General features: G+C 38.4%; 1 protein-coding gene across 11 annotated transcripts in view; it reads right to left on the bottom strand.

Moving 5' to 3' along the window:
• Positions 1-24,546, bottom strand: part of Gria3 (glutamate ionotropic receptor AMPA type subunit 3) — a 263,524-nt gene that overhangs the window by 62,745 nt on the left and 176,233 nt on the right. For all 11 annotated transcript variants that reach the window (XR_015646201.1, XR_015646200.1, XR_015646199.1 and 8 more), the window contains 5 exon segments: positions 19,766-19,927; positions 16,440-16,607; positions 12,481-12,585; positions 11,547-11,654; positions 9,632-9,838 (listed from right to left, as the gene is read on the bottom strand). Coding sequence is in view for 8 of the 11 variants with exons in the window: in XM_087599277.1 (XP_087455403.1) it covers positions 9,632-9,838; positions 11,547-11,654; positions 12,481-12,585; positions 16,440-16,607; positions 19,766-19,927 (750 nt within the window). In the remaining 3 variants the exon portion in view is untranslated.

The following is a 24,546-nucleotide window of genomic DNA, read 5'->3' as shown; positions in this document are numbered from 1 at the left end:
TCTACACTGCAGATGAATTATCCATGCATCTGTAAATACTTGCTCACCCATACCACTGTAAATAGCTCCAATACAATAATTGCTTTGCCAAGATGAATGTTGGTGGAATTGTTGCTTTAGTCTGTCATTGTCACTGTCACTGGGAGTGAGAAGCCATTTGTTCATGTCTTCCAAGGGAAAAAGCATACATCACACATTCAGTTGAAATCATAGGCTGTTCTGTTTACCAAAGACCACTCCTTCTACTTTTTGATCTTTCTAACATCCTATCCATAGTGCACCCCTACACATCACCGTCAATGTTCTTGAAATGTGAACTTTATTATCTCTGAATTAAAGTAGTACTTCCACTTCAAGATCTAATTCTATAGTCCCTTCGATTTGTTGGAATTATTTCTCAAACTGTAAACTTGGCTGCCAGACTCAAACACCTCTTGTCAGACATCAACTGCTCATGTGACATCACTGGGCTTTTGCATGGTAAATACTCTTTCCTTTGGCTCTCTGACACTAAAGGTATCAGGTTCTTTTCCTGCCTCTATGAATATTATTCTTTACCTTTTTTTTCTACCAAGTTTCCATTCTCCACCAAGGTATATTTTGTAATTCCAGAAGTCCCTTTTAGGAGGTAATCACTGAAGATTTGTAGAATAAGACAGAACATTCAAGGTTCTGTCCTTTATTTTTTCTTTATTCAACAACATCATTTATGGCTTCAACCTCCCTTCATCTTTCAGTCAACTCTTTAATCTTCAGTTCCACACTGAAGATGAGATGAGAGCCAATGACAAATTTTACCTGTTTTATCCTTTGGCTGAGGCCTACACCTTGTCATAGGAACAAAGGCTCCTGATAAGAATGGACTTGGTCAGAAAGCTATCGGGGTTTTTGGCAAAGATAGCTTGGAATCAGCTAGAGTGTATTCATGCCAAGAGAATTCATACATAAAGGTGTCTCTTCTCAGTGCCAACATGTCTCTACCTCCTGCTCAGAGGACACAAATATGCATCTAGTATCAGTCTCCATTTGATTCCATTTGAATTTAATTACTTAATTTAACAGTTCTCTTCTTCTTTCTTTAATCATGTAAGTCTTAATCCTCAGAGAAATTGCTAATTTTTTTGGTCTGTCTTTAAAGGTAGAAGTGGTGTGGGAGTCACTTTAGTTGGACTGAATTTAAGGGAACTGAGCTCTTTCCAAGTTGGTACAGAATGGAAGATTGATGCAGTTGATCCCCTTTAAATGTAAAACCATAACCCACTGGATATACGACAAGTTTTGGTGGGGGGAAAGGGAGCAGGTAATGATGTAATTACATCATAATCCCAAAAAGAAAGAAAAGAAGAGATAATGGCTGAAATAGAAAAACAAAGCAAAGCAAAACCAAACCAAACTGAAAATACCCCTACCACAAAAGCCCACAGAACAAAATTCTGTAATTGCAACACCCAGCACATGGTAAGCACCACTAAACACTAACAAGAGCTGGCTAGACAGAGAAGGAATGACGTTTTATTGTCTAGTTCCAAGGAACATTTAGCTAAAGAACAGATTCCCAAAGGAGGACATTCTGAGTTTAAAGTACTTTTGAATCACAAAAAACAAAAGGGCTAATCTGTTCCCCTTAAGTTCTTGCCTCTTTTCCTTAGCCTAGCAGTTCTAATTTTCGGATTTTTTTCTTTCTGGGAAGCCTTTTCCTGCCATTTTTTTCCTCTTATGAGAGCATGTTACTACGCAGTTCAGGTTAACTTTGAATTTACTGCATGGCTCGGGCAGGCCTCAAATTTGTGGTGATCCTTCTGAAAGTCTTGCAAGTGCTGGGATCTCAGGAACTTTCTCAAAGAAAGTAGACTTTTTTTTATTTTTAAATGTGCTGCTGCAATGGAGGATGAAGGATGATGCTAAATCTGGGCCTGATAATGTGGCCTAGCTCCAAAACAAGAATTTACCATGCAGCTTTGACTACCCCTAACAAAGACCTGCAGATTGAAAAGGGCAAAAGTATAGTTGCAAGTAACTAGAAGAAAGCTCAACCAACAGAAGCTAAGAAAGTTGCTGATTGAGCCCTCAGGGCAGTAAGGTGTGTGGGAGACTGGGACTTACATTTTCTATTTCTTTTATCCTTCTTGAGAGATAAGTCACAAAAGTGGGGCATCAGTTCAGAGGCAGCCTCAGAGAAGCCCTTACCGTCTCCTACTACTATGCCTTCCTACATATGAAGAAGGGGAAGTAAATAGATGTTGGAGGTCAATCGAAGCAGGAAATTGGGTGGAGGAAGGGATGGGGAGGGGAGAGAGGCAGGGGGATCATGTGTAGGGAGAGCAGGGGAGAGAGAAGGGAGATAGTCTGGGTGGTGGGGGCAATCTCTAGGACTTGCCAGAGACCTGGGATGGGGAGAGGCCCCAGAGGTTCTAAGTGGGAGACTAGATGATTGCTAGCAGTGGATCCTGAAGTGGCCACTTCCTGAGGCCTGACAGGACTCCCAGTGGAAGGATAAGGACAGCAATCCACTCACAAGGCCTTTGCCCCAAACTTTGTCCTGCCTACAAGATGTGCAAGGACAAAGACAGAGCAGAGTCTGAGGGAACGGCCAACCAATGACTGCCCCAAATTGAGATCCATTCCATAGGCAAGAACCCATCGTCGACACTATTAATGACACTCTGTTATGCTTGCAGAGAGGAACCTAACATAATTGTCCTCTGAGATGCTCCACCCAACAGAAAGAGATGCAGAAACTCACACCCAAACAGTAGACAGAGCTTGACGAGTCTTGTGGAGGAGTTGGAAGAGAGATTGAGGGACCCAAAGAGGACAGGGACTCCACAGGAAGAACAATAGAGTCAACTAAGCTGAACCCTTGGAGACTCTCAGAGACTGAATCACCAACCAAAGAGTTAGCATGGGCTGGGCCTAGGCCCTGTACACATATGTAGCAGATGAGCATCTTGGTCTTCATGTGCGCCCTCCAAGCAACTGGGGGAGGGTTGTCCCTGAGCCTGTTGCCTGCCTGCCTGCATGTGGATCCTGCACCCCTAAATGGTTAGTTTTGTCTGTCCTTAGCAGGACTGGATGTGCCTAGTTCCCCAGCAACTTCATGTGTAGTGTGGGGCTAGGGAAAGGGAGGGGGAGTGGAGTGGAGGTGTGATGGGGGAGTGTGGGGGATTTGACACCCAGAGGAATATAAGAGGAATGGGGAGAGACTTATTTGAGGGGGTACTGGGAGCAGAGGAAGGACTGATACTGGGTCGTAAAGTGAATAAATAAATAAATTTAATAAAAAAGTAAAATATATGTGATGGTAGGTTATTTCAGAGCTTATGACCTCTCTGCCACAATGCCTGTGAAGTAGTCAGTTTGATTATCAATGAGAAGACAGAAGCAGATTACTAGTAAGTGTCCAATAATCCTCAGTTTTCCTGGGACTGCCATGGCAAACAAACAACAGGGTCACTTAAAAGGAAAATTCAAGATTTAAGAGGCCAATAGTGACGAAAATGTAAGAAAAAGTAGCCACCCAAATACATTACTATTCATATATGCATATAACATGCTTGGACCAAATCTATCCCCCGCCCCCGAACTTCCTCCCTTGATATTTGTTCTTAATGGAAGTCAGCTGTAACTGGAGCCAAGCATGAAGGGTTATGACTAGGACTATGGAGCAGGTGAGCTTCTGACTTAATAATCAAGTGTCTCTCTTTTGGTGTCCTAAACCACTCCAGCAGCCTGTTGTCATCAAGCCTGTGCTGGTAAGAGCAGCAGGAAAGTCACTTTTAGAACACTAGGTGGGTAAATGCTTGGTATGAGGGTGCTCCAGGTGACAGTCAGAAACCAGCAAATGGTGAGAGCTCAGGGTGAGAACTCTACCTGTGTTTTTAACTTGCATTTTGACTACTTAAAGGATTTTAATCAAGCAGCTTAAGAATGGCTGTGTGGGCTCAGTAAACACACTAAATTAGGTTTGATTTTTTTTTTCCACTTAACCAGCGGCAAACCCAAGCAACTGCGTTATTGGAGGGGATTAAGCTTGAGGGGATTTATAATCGCTTTCATAGGTGGGCGGCCAAAGTAGTAAATATCATAAAACCTAAACTCCAACAGACTCCTATGCACAGGGACCATGAACTTAAGAAGCTGACAGATCTTAAGCAGTGATGACATTCAGTTTAACTGTAATTTTACACATTATTTGAGATGGAAGGCTTGTTACATTTTAAAGTATTTTCGTCTGATCAGCTCACATAAAATTTGTAACCCATTTGAAGATTATGTTTGAGCAGGAGCTTGTCAGCCACTGTTTCAAAGCACTTTCTGATAGCAAGGGGAGAAGGAAGGAGAAAAAGAAGAGATGTTATCATGCAGACCGTAAGAGAAGCAGACGTGATCTGTTCCCTGCTCCGTGCATCAAGCCTAAAGCTCTAGTGGCCTTAAGCAGTTATTTCCTCCAGAAAAGTTAATGTGTTAGAAAAAAGAGTGGAATAGAAGTAAGTTGGACAATAGGAATACAATTGCTGTGTGTTGGGAAGCAGGGATTAAACTGCTTTATTGGCTGTACTCTATGAGATGTTTGTTGTCTGCCATTGTTAAGATCTGGAGAAAGGGATGGGGACTATTTAAATCAGGGCAACAACAAGCAGGGTCACAACAGGATCTCCTCATTTCTTTATCCAGAACAGATGTCCCAGTATGGGTCTATTGATTTGGATTCCTTGTCCTTGGGGAGCTGAGGGATTTAAAGACTCACAAAAGATAAACGGGGCATCCCGGGAGCTGGATGAAGGCCCTGTGATGCTAAATTTGGTTGGGAATATTTCCCCACTCCTCTGCTCAGAATAGCAGAGTTTCATGTATCATTAATGCTCTACCCTGGAGTCTATGTGTCCTTTCAGTAGAGGAGCACTTTGATCAAACCATCAGTCCTTCCTGCCAGAGCCCAGTGCAATCAGCTGAAGATTGGCAGGGAATGCATGGCATCTGACACTGGGTCCTTGCTTCTCTGCCTTTAACTGGGAGGATAGATTGACTCTCTCTGCCTTTGTTAATGATAAATAAATCTGCCTTAGGATAGTGACGATCTAAGGTAATTTCTTATAGGCAACGAAGTGCACTGTTGTCCTGGGAGTGAGAAAGAGTCTGGGACATCCAAGGACCCTGACCTGGATTCCATATATGCCAGTTTCATCTCCATTCCTGAGCTTTCTGCTATTTTCCAAGTCAGTAGAACCAATCTGGATGGTATCTAGCCTGGCCTTTCCCAAAGCAATCCCACGTCATCTTTATTCTTAATTCTAGGTGCTAAGAACATAAAGAACGTGGCAGTGGCCCACTGGGAGGTGTCCTCTTCAGAACTGGGGCTCCATTTTCCTTCTAGCCCATTTCTTGCCTTCTTTTAAAAATAAACTTTGTTAGGTCATATATCTTCTCTGAGGACAGAACATTCCAGCTATTTACATTGTATTTTTAAATATTTCAAGAGATAACTAGAGATTAGTATTGCATTGCCCTAGAGGGTACATAGAAATGTAATGAGTATCTTAGATGGAATCGCTCATAATCCAGCTAGAATGCAAGCCTTTTACCCTGAAGCCATGAAGAAATGACATATCTGACTGCAATATCAAGATTCCCATAAGCTGATAAATTTAGTGAGCTGAGCAATGTAAACCAATAGACAGAGTGCTAGACCAGGCATACTGGTATTCGAGTTGGCAAACTGATTTTGTGCTATTGTCAAAATTGGCCACCACCCCTCCTCCCAGCAAAATTACTGTCACTCTTGAGCTCCAGCAGGCTTCAATTTCTTGGTTTACTCAATAAGCAATACTAATGTTTGGGCCCTGGTGGGTCTCCTAGTCATTTGTGAAAATGAATTAGATGTTTGGCTAAAGAATATTTAAGAATCCTGATAGCCACAGAATGTTCTTTTAAAAGGCCCTCTTAAAACACTTACTATTTGGGAGCAGTAAAAACTGGTGGTGTGTGAGCCATTTGAGCTGGAATGATTACTACGTGGCAGTGATACAGAAATCCAGCTCAAAATCAAAATTGCTAAAAGCAGGTGGACAGTTTCAAGACCACAATGTTCTGAAGAGCTTACGTAATGGGGAACATTGTATGCTGCTGACGTTTGTTTCAAAAATAGCCTTCTTAGAGATACAAGGTGCCCCAACATCAACTTTGATTTGAATTTCTTTAGAGGCAAAAAAATTCAGGAATCTTCTGAAAAGAGATTGACACTAATTGACTTCTTTATTCTTTACCAAACTTACTTCCTTTTGACTTTTTCTTGAGACTTCATCGCAGATACACAATGTCTTTGGTAAAGCTTTCTTCCACTCTGACTTCCTTTATTGTTTTTCTGCACTGATCCATAGTACATACAAAAGATATAGGAGGCAGTACTGGAAATATAAAGCCATGCCTATCTGTGTAGTTTTCCTGCTAAATGCAAGTCGTATTTTTCCTGCTCTCCATTGTTTTGTCCATTAAATACTCTGGGAAATCATCAGACAGTATTTCCTCCTTTTTTTCTGAAGCAACTTGCAAAGAACAAGAGGTCAGGACTGCCAGAAATGCAAGCCCATGTTTTCATCTCCCAACCCCAATTTCTATCATGTACAGATATGTTGAAAAGTTTCTAATGCCAAAGGATTAAAACTTCTCCACGAAGATGAAGGCACATTTAGCTTATGCCATCTTCCTCTCTGACAGCAAGCTCTTCCTCCTAGCCTGACAGAAAAGTCTAGTTTTTCTATTCCTAGCTTTTAGAGAAAAGTGTAGTTTGACAGTCCACTTCAGTGGATTGGTTTGCTGTCAGTTGTCCAGAATCACTTTGTATTATTCAGCTTAGAAAACATCAGAGACTTCTTCTAGGTCAGGAGAGGGGAGAGGGTGTGCCTTTAAGAGCCTTCCCCGGGCAGAAAGGAGAGCTCTTCCCAGAGCAGCAGGAGAAGGAGGGAAAGGTTGCTTCAGAAAGCTCACCTTTTCAAAATTGAGGAGATGAGGTCTGAATTACTAAACAAAGCACTCTGTATTTCTCAAATTCCCTCACTTACAAATAGATGAAGTAGAAAGAGAAAGGGCTGTGTAGAAATTAAACTGTGCAGCAGACAGGACATCCCAGAGAAACCAAAACACCATGAGTAGCACACTTCAGCTGAACAATGTCAGGCAATCTCTTAACCCACATCACCGTGCCTGACATCTTGCCCAATGCTAGGAGGGCACTGATCTATTTCCAGACTGTGCTAGGTTTCTTTGGAGACACTACAAGGCTCTGACCATTCTCTTTTGATGGGCTGGTGAACCGATGGACTAAACCACATCAGATAACTGGAGCAGTATTAATTTATACCTCAATTTCTTGCTATGCTATGGAAGCCTTGATAACCTCTCTCAAGAATGGCCAAGGCACCAAAGCCTTTTAAATAAGTTTCAAATGTTATTCCAGATGAAATGGCCCCAAAACAACTTTTGCTATGGGGTAGTATGGTGAACTGATTAAAAGCACACGAACTTCATAGATCCCAGTCACTTTGTTGTTGTTGTTACGGTCAGAAAGTTTGTGCCTCCCTTTATGTGTTGAATTTTTAAATTGTAATGTTATTGGAAAATGGGGTATTTAGGAAGTGGTTACTCTGTGAAGCAGAACCCTGATAAATAGTATTAGTTCTCTTATATAAGAGGCTTCAGAGACCAATTGCCCCTTCCCTAATGTGGGGATGGAACAAGTAGGTACAATTTATGAACTAGAAAGTTTGTCATTACTAGACAGTTAAATCTTTGATCATGAAGTCCTCAACCTCCAGAATAGTGAGAAATCAATATCTGTTGTTTGTAAGCTACTCGTCTAATATACTTTCTTATAGCAGCCTGAACAGCTAAGACAGGCCCTGCGGCATGTTTGTTCTTGGAATGTGACTTCCATTCTTAGCTTAAATAGTTTCACATATACAATGAGGTTACTAATGGAACTTCTTCCAAGGCATGTTGTGAAGATTAAGGTACAGAATGCCTGTGAAGTACTTAGCACAGTAGGTAGCAGCCAATGAACACTCTATAAGTGCTAGCTAATAATAACAAGGTTATTGCCTTATTTTTCCCACCATGCACTAACTTTAATGAATCTTTGCCAACTATTCTTGTATATAGGTATTGATTCATTAGGGAAAAGTGTGAGTTTTCCCTATGTAATGTACTAAAGGGAGAGTTATAGGCAAGACAATACCTTTTGAGTGTTGGGGAGATAAGAGACAAAAAAAAAAAGAGAGAGAGAGAAAACATTGTCACCTGGAAAGTGAGAGACTAGTGCTATGCCAAAAATGGTTGAGAGGGGCTTAGGGTCCTCAGAAATCAACTGAGTTGTCTGTCCCTCTGTGGAGGTGGAAAACCTCTTTTTCGTTTCTCAGTTCACTGTGTCTCATCTGCAACTCAGTACTGCCCTAGTTCCCAGTGCCAACCTTGACCTAAGACAGGTGGTGATTGGCTCCAGCCCCACAAATGGAAGCGGGGTTCAGGTTACTCTGCTGTTTGTCTGGCAAGAGGATACTGTCCCAGTTTTGATACCTTAGTTCCTATTCTATGTCCTCATTTTTAGAAATAAGCTCCTTCCTTTATGCTGGTTTCCAAAGGCCTATTCTAAAAAACATATTGAGTGACCCCAGTAGTCTCTTAGGATTGAGTGACACCCTATTTGTGCTGGCTGCCACTGGAGTCACTTTCCTGACCATCCATCCAATAGATAGATGGGTGTTTGCTTCTTACCAACTGTGACTTTATCAGCACACACACCTCCGATTTATTTGTCTTCTCAGTATCTGCTGTCTAGACAGGTACCAATGATACATAGCAAGTGATTCTTGTTTAGTCGAACTAAATATCTTCTCATATTTAGATCTGAGCTTTGGTTAATTAGAGATTGGTTTATGAAATGGGTAGTTCTGATGGCCAATTGTACCTATCTTCATATACGTCATTGCTCTGCCTAAGAGCTGATCTTCCCTGAGACCAAAACCATTTAAAACTTAGTCACTAAGGAGCTGTGACAATACCACTATGGTCTTCAAGTTTTATCCTGTTTTTTTTTCAAGTGGGGAATCGCAATAATGTAGATGTGATTTGCTAGTGGTAGGAATGCAGCTAAATGACAGACAGATGGTAAAAATCTTAACTAAGGTAGTAACATTGATGGTTAGGATGAAGAGTGCGTTGAGATTTGAAAGACTTAGTAGAATTCGTACTGCAGACTGGTTCATTAGACATGAAGGGATCAATGAGGAAAGATGTTAATCCTGTTCAGGAACTACATGGGTAGGTGGTTCTGGTACCTGATTCAGTGTAACACAGAAGGAATAAGGAATAGACTCTCAAAAGAGGGAAGACCGTGTTTAATGTGGCCAGTACATTTCCTCAATTTTATTTTTCTTTTTGTAAAATAACTTTGTTGATCAAAGGACCATACTGATGGTCTCTCTTTCCTGACCTCAACAGCAGGAGAAACTATTTGCTTTTACAGACCCATGAAAACTCTGTAATCTGATAAATCTTCAGATTGAACATTATTCTCTTTTTATTTTCTTGTTAACTGAAAAGCATAGAAATTGATAATAGTGGAATTGAAAATACTTACTCCATAGACAAGTTCCCCAACCATGCCATTCCATATTTTAGTCTCTGGATCTCTGGCGCCATATTTCCCATCACCGACAATGGACAATTTGTATTTGATCCTTACGTGTTTGGCTATTTCATAGGCTAAATCAACACAGTAGCCTTCATAGCGCTCATTTCCTTCCAGCTGCTCATGATTCTTTTTATACATCACATATGGTGATTCCTTAGAGACCAGAAGGAAAGAACAAACGATTACTCTTATCCCCCCTTTTTCCGAGATAAGGTGAACGTAATAGGAAGACACTTTCCTCTCTGTTACTGTTGAGGCTTGGTGTGTGGAAACGATTTTTCTTTTTGAAATTTTGACTTAATAAAGAAGGGAGCCTCAGTAACTATTCATGGAGGCCCTAACTGACAAGTTAATGAAGCAGAGAAATTCTTAAGATTTTTTCCCCCAGAATTTGAAAGCAGAACTAGTTTTCACCAGTAAAGTCTTTTGATGTAGTCGAATTGGGAAGTACTATATCCTTTGGTACATAAAGAGGATTTGCCTTTGATTTCCCAGGAAGTGTTAGGTAGGGCTACAGCCAACTCAGGTGGGCCATAGGGAAACACTGCAGGTCTTGTGAAGCTGGAGTGTTTGGCTGACTCTTTTTTCCATCTGAGGGCTATATACAGGTCTTAGGATAAAGTGAAGAAGAGAAATTGATAATGTTGATTAAATGCCATGCTTTTTATCTGAGGTACACACTTCATTAAAAAAAAAAAGACAGCTTTTGGAAAACCACTCAGAAATGACACTATCCCCTCACGTCCAGTGTGTTGAATTTTGTGTAATACTTCCATATAGTTAATTATGCATTGAAATGGTCCTAAGACATAAGTAAGAGGTCATTATTATTTATTTCCATTCTACAATTTGCAAAAATAAAAACCCGAGGATTAGAAAAATTGTGACTTGCCCAGTTATACAAAGGAATGTTAGAGCCAATATTAGAATGTTAACTGATTATCTTTTTTCACACAATGACAACCCTGTACAACGAAGAATTAGAGTTTATATCCAGGCAAAACACCATTCTTTTGGGGGAGAAGTGGAAGAGGACAATAATATGTAAAATTGTTATTCATTCATTCATTCATTCATTCATTCATTATCTTCCCTCTCTTGTTCTGTCTTTCCTTTCTGAGTATATTGCAAATAAGCCATGTTACTTGTGTAGAGGTCAAAGGGACACCTTGCAGGGGTCGGTTCTCTCCTTCACCTATATAAGTTCTGGCCACCAAACTCAGATAATTAGGCTTTGTGGTAAGCGCCTCTACCAGCTGAGCCATTGCCTCCACCCCTCTTCCTTTTCTTCCCATTGATTTCCTTGTAGAATCTTCACACATACTTCGTTCTGGCTGATTATCCACCTCTTCCTTTCCCTCCACACTTACCCCAACCCCTCTGGATGATTTTGTCTATAATATTTTTCCTTCCATGTTGATATCACATGTGATCAGCCCCCCCCCCATTAATATCTCTTTGCTCTCATGGGTCTGCAATTGAGTTCCTTGGCCTTTACTCATACTTACTTCTATTTAAATACCCATATTCAACAACTGGAAATTAGTATTTGCATATGAGAGAGAGTTGAGCCTTGGTTATACTACTTAGTATAATATTTTCAAGTTTGAAAACTTTCCTGGAAATTATAAAATTTAATATTTCTTTATGGATGAATACAATTCCACTGTGTATAATGGCATTTTGTTCATCATGGAGAGGTACTTGAGATTCCTGAGCAGCTATTGTATTAGAACTTCTGCATGCTTAAGCTCAAGACTGGCTGAATAATACTTTTAGAATGCTGTTCAGAATACTTAGAACTGAATAATACTTTTAGAATGCTGTTCAAAAAGTCTCTTTACTATGTGTCCACACTTACCAGAATGGTAGTCACTACAATGGTCCGGTTCTCTGAGGATGAGCTGTCATTGCTGATTTGTTGATCTGAGAAGGGCACAAACCTTTCATATTCGTTCCAGTAACCAGCCTAGAAAGAACAGACATTTGACCTGGATGCCCATTTTTCTCTCAAGAAATACTAAGTGAATTTTAAGAACCTTGAGATTTATAAAGATTGATACCCTGTTTCTGTTTTTACGTCCTTCAGGACGAAAAGGATAATACAGAGGTGTTCTTCCTATTCCTTTATCTCCAGGATTGCTCTCCTCACTTCACTCTTACCAACAATTCTGCCAAATACTTGAGCCTGCTGTGTAATGACCACTTTTTCTATCATTAAATCTCTACAGCAGAAAAATGTTTGGAATTGCAGAAAGGTGATATATAGGAATCAAAAGCCAATTAATCACTGGTAGATATGCAAGATCGTTTATATTTTAAAGGTTTATCATATGGCTATGAAATCCCCCTTAATGTCTAACCCACTTGTTAGCGAGGTAGAAGCTAACTGGCCATATACAATTCAGCTATGAGGAATTTTGTCTCAAGTACTTTTGGTGGTGAGTTGGCAATGACTATTCTCACTCTTGTTTGTTAAAAATCATATGTGCCTAGGAAGAGTCTGTTTAATAACATGCTATAAATCTTGTGATCCGTTCCCTTTGTTTAGGAAATTGTCAGTAACTTATTAGTCTACTACTTTTATAGGACTTAGAGGGTTATCTTCTTTAATAACAAATGGTTGGATCATTCTGATGACAAAACTCTATCTATCTTAACTCTGTTCTTCAGCATACAGAAAGACAGAAACACCAAGTGGAACTTTTCTTTGTTTATCTCCCACACATTTTCTTATGGGGAGTGCTCTCACCTTTGGAGAGACATTTCTCTTGTAGTCTGTTTTGGCTACTTACTTTTCGAGAACCCGAGACTTTCATTTCATAGACATCAATGGTATAATTTGTCCTACGTCCATAAGTGTCAAATTGGATGTTTCCAGTCATTCCTTGTACTTGCACCTGGTAAAAAGGCAAAAGGCAAAAAGTTAAACTAGCTTTTACATTGTTGACTCTAGGTCTCTAGGATGAAATCTTTGAGGATTTTCATTTCATGTCATTGAGTTCTATGTAGCAGACCAAGTCTTCACAGAGCTTTCTTTTCCTAACAATGTGTTCTTGGTATGCTTTTAAGTTATGAAACTTTAAGTAGGTATTAAAAGTGGTTACATGTATAATGCAGTGAGATGTCTCTAACTAGTGTTTCAAAGACTTGAACATTTCTAGTTCAAGAACATACTTAAGACTGAAATAGGTTAATGTATTATTCTGCATTATAAGTTTCTTGTGGGACATCATTGTGTTTAATCTTCATATTTCCAATATTTGAAAATAATCTTGTTTCCACATCATGACTCAGTAATCTTAATCTGTGAAATGGAATATCCCAGAAGTACCTATTTCTCATAACTATTCAAATGATTAAATGAGTTCCAAGTAATGCCTGGCATGTAGTAAGCATCACAGTGCAGTCTAACTGTGTTAACATTTACAATTATTTATGTGTATATGATATGAATATATATATATATATATATATATATATATATAAATGTAGGTATGTGTATACTCCAGTGTGTATGAGGGTCAGAGGACAATTTTCAGGAGTTGATTCATTTCTTCCCCTGTGGGACCTTGAGACTGACCTCAGGTCATCAGGTTTATGCCTCAAGAACTTTAACCCAGGAAGTCTTCTTTTCAGCTCCAATCTGAATTAATTACCAAGCAGAGTGACTTTAGCTACTCTTAGAGAGAGTTGCATATTTATGGACTTTTACTGTGAGAGAAGCATCCATTTCCCCTTATTTAAACTATGTGCCAAGGTACAGACAGGTAGAGTGCATGGGTGCCATGAAGAGATAGTTTAAAGACATAAAAATGTGTGAACCTTAAGGGATCAGGAATGTGGAATGTTCCAGAACAGAGACAGAAGTGCTAGAGTTCATTCTTGTTTAGGGTTGGCAAATTCAGAGTCTACATACACCACAAGGGTTCCTGGCCATATGAAAACAAAAGGCCACAATCTACTGACAGGTTTTCTTATCTGCTCTATAGTTTAGAAATATCAATAGAGACTGTCAGTCTATCTGGATATTTCACTTCCTTCGTGAGGGTCAGAGACTTAAAAAAATAATCTGGTTGTTTTTTGTTTGCTTTAGGATAAACTGACAAATTATCTTTCCCTTCGTTTATAGAAAGTGACAAGCTAGCAAGCAAGTCAGGGGCAGTAATGGGGTTTTACTGCCAAGGGGGAAATTGATATCAAGGCTTTGGGAATAGTTTTTAAAAGAAGTAGATTTCTGAGTACTGGTAGGAGACCATCTAACTGCTTTGATATGGCAATTCCATCTGATCCAACAAATGTAAGCACTAAGTTTGCAGACCACATGAGATGACAGTTCTAGTAAAGAAATGTGACCTTTATTGATGCAGTATTCAGTAGGATAAAACTGACGCATATTGTGATGTTCGATAGAGCTGAGACCATTGCATAGAAATCCTTTGTTGCTCTATGTACTTAGGTCTTCAAGTCTCATTAAGAATTACACATTTCAAAAGGCCCAGGTTATCTGAACTTGATTTATGTACTTGGCAGTCAACAGGTGTCCCAGAGATGCCAGCCTCCATGATGAAAAGTCTTCAGTGAGTAGGGATAGAACTGGACCACCACTCTAAGTGAGGTCTTTTTTAGGGACTAGTATTGGATGTCACTGATAGCTTCTGAGGACCTCATCTACAATCCCTCTTTGATCCAAAGAACCTTAATATTATTTACCTATAATGTTAATAATCTATATCTTCTGGATTGGGATCATCTCAAAATAAGAGACATTCATTTTCTATGTTTTCAACACTAATATAATTAATAGCACTAATACCATTAATAACACTAATACCAGCTCTCTTTAGCTTGTCCCATATTTGCCTACTAATGTAGAGCCTAGTACATACTCATAGGGGCTTACGAAGTGCGGGGTGGATGGCATGTCTATATATTCATTTAAACAGGTCCCATATATGCTTCTAGCTAAAAACAGTGGTTTTCTTTCCAGATTTCTTTCAAGGGGCAGGGGAGTGATTTATTGAGAAACAATGATGCACTAGTTCATAAGGAAGAATGCCTGTACATCACCAATCTCATTTTTAATGCACTTCAGGAGAAAGGGATTAAAATAAAACCAGGCTTATTTTCAGTCATTTTGAATAGCAACGTTCTGAGGGACATATTCTTTTGGAAAGGCATTTTTTTTTGGAGCAGTAGAAACAAGTTGGTCTGTAAAAAGAGTTGAAAGATCCCTGTGGTGAAGTGATTGGCCATTAAGGCCTGGGAAAGAAGGTAACTTATTTGGCCTGTCCCTTGAACTTTTCAGTGAGCTAAACATCCCGAAAATTTTCTTTATGACAGGATGGTTGGTCCAATTAATTTATAGCCAAGTTGGATTCTTATTTTCTATTCTGGTGGCCACATTTCTACTTGGGGAAAGTGGTGGCTTATGTTATGAATGGCCAATCAATTAGAAACGCTGGCTCCTGCCCATGAGGTTTTGTTGATGAAAACTCATTTTGATTCACTCTGAGGCAGTTTTAAATTTCACTCATCATTATGTTCCACCTGACAATACAAATCTTGTAACTGCTAGGAAGGTGGAATTTAATTAGCTGCTCTTCAAAACCATGCACCGCTGCCTCCATAAAACTACACTCGGGGCATCTGTTAGGGAATTGACACAATGACATAAAAGTCTACACGGTATGAGAATGGCTCATATCTCTTTCTTGGAGAGAGACACAGGGGCTACTAACCTCTTTGGATCGAATGCATCCGACTTGGCAAATTAAGGCAGCAATAAGAGAGCCAATTACACAAAATGGCGTATGTTATGAGACTGTTCGCAATTCTTCATTGCTGAGCTGTGCACAGAATTATCTTAGGATGGCCTATCTCTCTGTTCATTTGGATGTCCCAAACATCAAAATAATTAGTTGGAAAGAAGAGATTCTTGTACTCTTGGAGGCTCATTTTAATGCATGCCGGGACATGTGGCAGGCATAAAGTTAAACATTCAGGAAAGAGCTCTTGCTTGGAAAGCTGCAGTGAATGGGTGAGATGGCGCCTAGTGTAAATAACGGAATCTGTTCAAAGGACACTGCTTGAAGCCTTAAATGATCTCCTACCCAGTAAATACTGAAAACAAGTGACCTATTTGATCATCTATCCATTGATTCCTTGTACTTTTCTTTAGGCTTTTTCTTTGTGGCACTGAGCAAAAGCCTCTTAAATAGCTCTAGAAACACACCATGTTCTTGCATCCTACAATGCAGAATAGAACGACTGTTCTCTTTGACAATAGAAATACGATCACACTGCTCAGTTCCGCAGTCCATTCAGACTCCTAATCTGTCTGGTGAACCCAAAGATGCTGTGTCCTTTGTAATGACTATCTCGAAGTTAGGATTATTTTATAAGAAAAATCCCCAATCTTCATAGATAATGTCATATTTGTAGAAGATATGTTATTTTGAAGGTACTCATTAATTCGATCTATAATTTTGGAGGGTACCAAGTTTCATTTACTGTGTACAGTGCAGCATAGAACCAAAGATTTATTTACCCTAAATTTAATCTTTTTTCAAACTTCACAGAAGAACTTCCTGTTGGTGGAACCAGAGATTTGGGCGATCCTCCACACATGTCTTTTCTGCATAGCCTGAGATGTTCTTTCTTATGTTTCTTAGTACATCCTCCTTTAAGACTAAGGTCACCATTTTTTGTGTCTTTCTAAGGTCTATCCTCCCCAACAAGCAATTGTCCTTACCATTTTCAGAGCTCTCTCAATATCAATTCCTTGACTCCAGGGCACAGCAGGATTTGCTAAGCAGTCTCCAGCACTGCCTCTGCGGGAGACATCCACTCTCTGTCTCCTCAGGTATCGGAAGGCTTCTGCTATGACCAATATTGCGTCATGTGTCAGCGCAGATGTATACTAAAATAAACACATGAAAAACAAGATAGCATGACAAACAACATCATCCTCCAACCTTGCCTTGTTCCTGGTCTTTTTCATTCACTTTCACCTTTTGCTCTACAAAGATATCATCCTAATTATTTGAGTTCAGAATTCTCTGTGGGCAAGCCTGACACTGATGCATTCAACGGTGATGCCTCTTACCTCATGTGTGCACATGTTAGGGTTATTAAGATCAAACGGCTCAAGGGAATCTTTTTCTTGCTCTCAAGACTGTTTCATATTGAGTGAGTGAGTATGAAAGGCTGGGCATTTTGTTAGAGAAGAAATGCATGTGATGTTAAGGGATGGCATGTACAGATTAGAGAGGAAATAGCATATCCTAAAGCAAGGCTGAGTTATTGCTATTTATAATAGAAAATTCAGATCTGCTGTTTACTTAGGGGAAAATGGAAATAGCTAAGTTAGACAGCTTGAAATTAATTTGGAAGGAAACATTAATCATTTCTGTCTGGACCATGTTTGAAGCAAGCTAGGACCTCTGGCCAGCAATAAATCAGTTTTTGTTTCCCAGGGGGTAGCAAAAACCAAAGATGCTTTTCAAGTGTCGAAAATTACAATTGTTATTGAGTTTTAAATCTGATAACGTTGACAATTTGTAGGCAATGTTTCTTGATGCTACCTCCTTCAGGAGAGAGCACTTTACTTTCTGTTCCTTGTATACAGTTATACAGTGACATGTTCTACTAGGAATGCTGCTAGTCACTTAACACAAGGGATTTGATTATCTGCAGCTTGAAATGGTGGATGCTTTTTCATTAAATGAATCAACAAAACATGATTAAAATAATCTGGCCTCTGTTTTGCAAGGGTGACAAATACTTGTAGAATATGGAATCTTATTGACTTTTAAAAATGTATCAAAATGTCCTAAGGGGAGTTCTTACTATATAAAAGTCTGTCCAGATACAATTGAGAGTGAATACATTGTTGTCTTTACAACTATCAATTTACTTTTTCTCTTGTTACTTTTCTTTCAGAAGCAACTCATCAAGTATAACTATAATGGGAGCCTATTTTCTTTCATGAAGAAAAATCTTTGTGTTTGCCCATCCTAGCACTATCTACAGCCTGGTACAGATTTTCCTTCCAACCAACTGCATAAATTGTCACTAGTCTTAATGCAATTTTTCTAAAGCTATATTAAAAGAACTGTTTAATTTTGTACTTTATTCAGTTTCTATACCCATGCATGAGATTGCCCCGCCAATCAAAAATAAGTAATAAAAAGAAATATTTATGAAACATAGATTAAACAGCATCTAGATTTTAATTTCTAGATGATTTTCCAACCCTATTTAGTCTGTATCAAGAATTCAAGTAGGATCTTTGAATGATTGAATATAAGATTCAATACTTTCTTAAACTATTTGTAGGGTTTTAATTATAAGACTAAGATTTTTTGCAGTAAATACTAGCATATTGCATTACACATACTCGTTATTAATGGGTACATGAGATGGTTTTCATTACCTTTTTTAGAAGTTACACATCTTCAGAGCAAAGATAATCTATGCTGCAGTATCTCTCTTTATATCATTTATCCTTGTTCATTTTGTTGTGTGTCTAACATTGTGTTTCTAAAATCATTGGGAATACTTAAAATAATGAATAAATGTGTCTTTGTCTTCTATAGTTGCTAAATCAAAACATCGAAAAGCAGCATAGTTAAGCAGTTTCATGGAAATATAAACTTGCATAAGCTTGCCTAAATATAGTGTAAGAAGTCATACCAGTTTGGTACATTAAAAAAGATTTGATTATAAAGGATTCCTCATTGGGAATGTGACCATATTCACTGATTGAAATTAAGACATCTGGTCTGACCAAGGGGCAGGATGATTTAAGATGGAAATCTCTGGCACATACAATCTATAGTACAGTCATACAGTTAGCTTCTAACTAGTGAGTGACTTTATTGAGTTGTAAAATTATGTTTAGCTCACAAGTTTTCTAGAGCATTTCAATTGTTTAAAATTTTACTTGTATTTCCTTGTATCAGAACTTCACAGGTTCTGATGTGATGTGACCTCTTCAGGGTAGTAGGGAATACATCTTTTCTTTCATCTCTCTTTTCTACTGTTCTCTACCCTATTATTGTCAGGGAGAAAGGAGAACTAGAATGTATGAGAAGGAAGACTTTCCTCAGTTTCCTTTTCTAAGGGGGAAGGTTTTAACATACTTGACTCTTCATCTTACATCACAGTCATTGTATACATTTTTACTATAGCAGCAAAAAAGAATTAAAAGCTAGTTTTATACTTGAAATGTTGTGCTGAGGTCATGAGTACTCTCTCTCTCTCTCTCTCTCTCTATATATATATATATATATATATATATATATATATGTGTGTGTGTGTGTGTGTGTGTGTGTGTGTATGTATATATATATTCCTTTGAGTATAAATATATTTTACATATATATATTTGTGTAGCACAAATAGTTTCAACCTAATTTATCTGTTTTAAACTTGTGAGTAAATAATAGGTTTTCTAATCATAGCGAACACATATGAAACATATACACTCTAAATATAACTTTCTGCTTTTAATATTCTAGCTTGACTTTGGGAAAATGAGCAACTTAGGTAATCTAATTAGTCTTAATGACACTTTTGTAGACAGGTAACTATTTCTGTTCAATAGTTCCATACATATAGGTACTACATATTCTATATTAGAGACTAATTCACTTGGGTGTTCTGAGATTCATGAAACTTCTTATCATGGGGCAATCACATAAATAATGGAAAATCCAATTTTCTGTTTCAGACTATCAATCTTGACCTAGTCCAACTGCTGCTACCCTTTGCCTGATTCAGGCTGTTGTAATACTGTATATCACCAAGAGAATATTAGAAATGAGATTCATTTCAAAATTAAACCAATTTACTTTCAAACAGCAGATTATTTTTATAAGATGTACTATCTATAGTTTCTTTAATTGGGGGTTAGGTTATACTATAGAATCAGTTGCAGCTCATTTTTTCCCAAGAGTTGTTGAATCATGTCTGAGGGAAGAGCACTTGAGCACAGGATGGTTTTAAGTATATAAAGGCCATATTGAAAAGCTTTGGAAAGCTGGCCTTCGGTGTCTGTGTGTCATGGAGTATTACCTTCAGTGGTGCATTCTTGGCTTCAGGGAATTCCCTTTCATCCAGTCTCACCCAGCGCTGTATGAACTGCTGAACCATTGGGTTTTCATTGTTGACAATCTGGAAACCTGTAATGTTGGCTCCCCCATGCATGACTCTTTCCAGTAAAATGTCAGTAAAACCCTGGAAAGACAGTGAAAGGGATCATGAGTGTGAGAGACATACATTTCTGTTTACATTTCTCTGTTGGAGAGTAAGGGTGAAATGAAAGAGTCCTTCCCTAGGAGTGCTTATTAGCAATAAAGGAGGTCCTGAATACAAAACTAATTCCTAAGCCACCATGTCTTTGAAAGTACAAACAAAATGGAGAAACGGTGCATGCTTCCATTTTTCTATCTGTGACCAATGCAGGTTTTGCTTTTAAGCAAATGATTTGTTTCACTTACCTGTATTTTCTTCAGTCTCCCTACAGAGGGTCAAATATAACACTATGCGATTAGAGAATGTGGAAGATGTTTGACCGTAAGAAGTGCTATAGAAAATCTTTTCTTCACCTTAACATGCTGAGGAGAGCAAAGTGCTTCAGCTTCTTGTGATGAGTATTTAGACATTCGTGATTCACAGAAATACCAGTGAGTGAAGCTGACAGCTTGCCTGTATATGATGGCATAAACCCCAGGGTGCGTCTCACATGAATCCATAAATGAGTCTTGACATCTGTATAGCATCCACCATTTGCTCCTTCACTTGCTCTGGTTACCATCTGGTGTCTCTGTCACCCAAGTTCTTCAGAGTGCTCTCCCCAGGGTTCACACCTAAGCCTTTCCCACACGGGCACTGCCAACTCCTTTGGGTATTACTGTCTTCTGGGATACCTACCCAGGAATCGCTGCTACTTCTGTTGGATATTGGTCTGCTGTGCTTTGTTGCTCAGTGTGTCAGAATCCTTAATGAATGGATGCCAGCTTTCTATATCAGTGGGAGGGAAGGTGGGGAAATCTCAGAGGAGTTGGGGGAAATAAGACTATAATCAGAATATATTGTATGAAAAAAAACCTATTTTCAGTAAAAGAAAAAAATGTTCTTCTAGGAAGCAGAATTTTGTGGCAGTAAGAAGGTAAAAAGATAGTACCATCTGGGAATTGCCTTTATTTTTCAAACATAGGAGTTGGCTACTTCTGGGTTTTCCTCCAACATAGCTGCTACCAAAATTCAGGTGAATAGACTGTGTACCTTATTATTCTTGCATTTAGAAAGAAAAGAAGAAACAGAAATTAGAAAAGAAAATAGATGTATTAACCATTTGGGAAAATTGCAAAGCGAAAAAAAAATTGCCCAATGTATCCGTGGCAATTTAACTGCATATAAAAATCAGGAGACCAAAATTGGAAAATACATTGATTTTTCTCTGGAAAAAAAAGAAGGGGTCATGAATGTAAGAGGAAGGTAAAGGAGAAAAGAGAGGAGAGGGAAGGGGTAGAAGTAATGTACATACAGTACTTATGTACAAACTTCTTCTAGAGGACAACATTTTAAGTTTAAATAAAAAACAAAACAAAACAAAACAGAAACAGGAAGACGCTCCTCTCTTCTTTAGATTATCTTCAGGATTTTGTGTGTGTATATGTTCATGTTTATGTGTTCATGTGTATGAATTTGTGTAGCATATGTGTGCACACGTGTGTGGAGACCAGTGGTCCATGTTGAATGCTTTCCTATTAATTGCTCTCAATTTTTTTGAGATAAAAATCTCTCGCTAAAACTGAGGCTCACTGACTTGGCTATGTTGGCTAGCCAATTAATTCCAGGGTTCTCCTGTCTCGTCAACTCCCCTTTCCCCACACTTGGATGACAGACACTCATCACCATGCCTACCTTTTCTACATGAGTTTTAGGGACCCACATTCAGGACCATATCTATAACTTTTAAACTGAGCAGTCTTCCAGCCCAGCATCACCTCTAATACTTTAGTGTAAGAACATTTCAAATACATGGAAACTTTCAAAGTAACATGCAGTGAATACCCTTATAGTCAATATTCATATTTTCTTATTGATGGTCTCTGGTCTACTACTTCATTATGTTTTTGGAATACATTTCAAATAAAATAAGTGGTTTATATGCAGATATTAATATACTTTAACCCCAAAGATTTAACACCAATGTCAATAGCTATAATTTCCTGTTCATATCATATTTTCTTCCTTCTTTTTTGTATTTGTGGTATAAGTATGTGTTCATGTGGGCATGTAAATGCGGTGTAGATACAAGTAAATGTGCATGCATATGTGCATATTATCTTTCCAGATTTTTTCCTTTCTTTTTGAGGGAAAATTTATAGGTAATGAAATATACAAATTTAAAAGTATACTTGATATGTTTTGATAAGTGCTCACGCCTATATTATCCATACTCTTATAGTTCTTTTATTGTCTTTTTTCACTTTCAAAACATCTTCCTTGAGGTGTGATAATCACAAAAAAGCATGTGCATATCTTTAAGTGCATATATTCATAAATATTCATAAACTGAGCCACAAATGTAAGCATCCTCAGAAGTGCCCCATGTGTCCCTCTCCAATCACCAACCCCAACTTTACATTCTTAATTTTAGAGCTCTTTAAAATAAATCAAAAACTGTTCTTAGAAAAGATTTTAGTGAGACACTTTCTCAGTAATTAGTTAGAAGCCCTATCATCTTCCTTTCATTCTGAGATATGAATTTAAGGAGATTGGACAAGGAACCAATTAGTTTGGTTTGCATACTGAGAATCACTCCTCCTTTCTAATAACCACAAGGCATTTTAAAGTTAATAATAACTTGTTGTGATGACTTTTCTCCTAAAGGATCCCTTTAGGAGAGATACTAAGACAATATTTTCTCCAATTTGCTAACCCCCGTACTAAAATCACCAGAGAAGCAAGCTTGTATATAAAATCTAGCAGAGGCTATCATTGATATGAAAGTCTATTAATCCATTCTCCACTTTCAGAATAATGAAAAATAGAAAACAGAGAATATGGGTTTAATTAATAGCTTCAATTTTACCAAATGAAAACATTGGGCAGTAACAGATATTGCACAAGAACCCCACTGCCAATTTGTATGCTGTCATGGGTAATGGGTAAGGTCTTTGATGTCTTCACAGTGGTCAAATTGTGGGTAAGGCTTTTAAAATCTCTCAAAAGATGCATCAAACATCAGTAAATACACGGATGACAATAAAATGGTTCAATAAAATAGTAGAGGGTCAGTGGCAGAAGACAGCCAAAAAAGGTTTTGGTGCCTCCTCCTCTGCTATTCTCTCCTCTATTTATCCCACTTATAGAAGAACTGTTCTATTTCTAAAATGAGTTGCTACACTCTGTTGTTGTGTACAGCTAGCACTGACAACGTTATAAATTGAGGCTCCAAAGTACCCACAGTTAATGAAATAGCCATTACAAGAAAGCTGACTAGCAGATGCATAGTAGGTAGACTAAAAACAAAATGGCAAGACTAGGAGTAACGAGTACAGACTAAAAGGCAAACACTGCTAGACTTCTACCTCCCAAATTTTCAGGCACTATGTTTTGTCATAATTTGTAGTTAGATTATTGTGCATGTCATTGGGTTGAGCACACACAACTCTTCATAGTGTTTTATTGGCATAAAACCATTGTAAAGACACTAAACAGAACAGGGTAATCATAAACACACAGATTATACAAAAAGGAGAATCAAATGATGGTTGCAAGGAGGGCCGTAGTAAGATAATGAAGTTTGAGAAAGGAAGTTCGCAGGCAGCTAGCTCACTTTAACCACCATCTGATTAAGACATTGGACATTGTGATTGTTTGTATAGCTCTTCAAAATTCACTTCTTGCATGGCTACACAGAGAACTTGAAGTTGATTCTGACAACAAGTCTATCTAAGGACTGTATATAAACATAGCACAATAGAAGAGACCTTCAATACTCTGACCAATAATGAAAACTAAAAGATGAAAAACACTTAAAATACTCTGTTTTGGGATACACAGTCTCAATAGGGGAAGGCGATGAACAAGTCCTGATCTATATTCATCTATTTTTATCAGTATTGTATGGAGTTTAACTAACCAAAGTTCTTACCAAATTTACCTCTAAGAGTTGCCATAAAATGCTACTAAGTTGAGAATAATAAGTCCATACATATCTAAAAAATTCACAAATGCAAAAATCAACACTGTCTACTTAGTGAGAGTAAAATCAAGAGAATAGTGTCAGTAGTGGAACAAGGGGAGGTTCAGAACTCAGGTAGATCCTGGACTCACTTCATTGATTCCACTTGGCAATGTGGTCACTGTTTTCCTTTTCAAACTGCTGTCATACATTGTGAGACATTGTCATCTCTGAGAACTGAGCCAAGTTCACACATGTTTACCTATAATGTTGACAGAGGAGAGATGACTATGAATCAGTTACTAACGATGGGAAGAAACATCAAGATGGAGGAAAAGGAGGATCCCAGTTCTCTTACGGTTTGGGTTCTCAGATAAAGACAAGAGATGTTTGGCTCCTGAACTCTTTGAATAACATTCAAAACATTAGGAAAATATTCATTTCTGTACTATGTGATTAAATAATTTTCATTCTATAATATGTTCACTGCCACTAGGGTGTAAGACCCGTGCGAATCAGGAGCTGGAGAAATGGTTCAGCAGTTAAGAGCACTGACTGCCCTTCCAGAGGTCCTGAGTTCAATTCCCAGCAACCACATGGTGGCTCACAACCATCTGTAATGGGATCTGATGCCCTCCTCTGGTGAGTGTGAAGACAG

This window comes from Rattus norvegicus, chromosome X (assembly GCF_021556685.1).
Source record: "Rattus norvegicus strain SHRSP/BbbUtx chromosome X, alternate assembly SHRSP_T2T, whole genome shotgun sequence".
NCBI lineage: Eukaryota > Metazoa > Chordata > Mammalia > Rodentia > Muridae > Rattus > Rattus norvegicus.
Note: the sequence above shows the minus strand (reverse complement) of the source record. Positions and strands in the feature narration are given on the sequence as shown.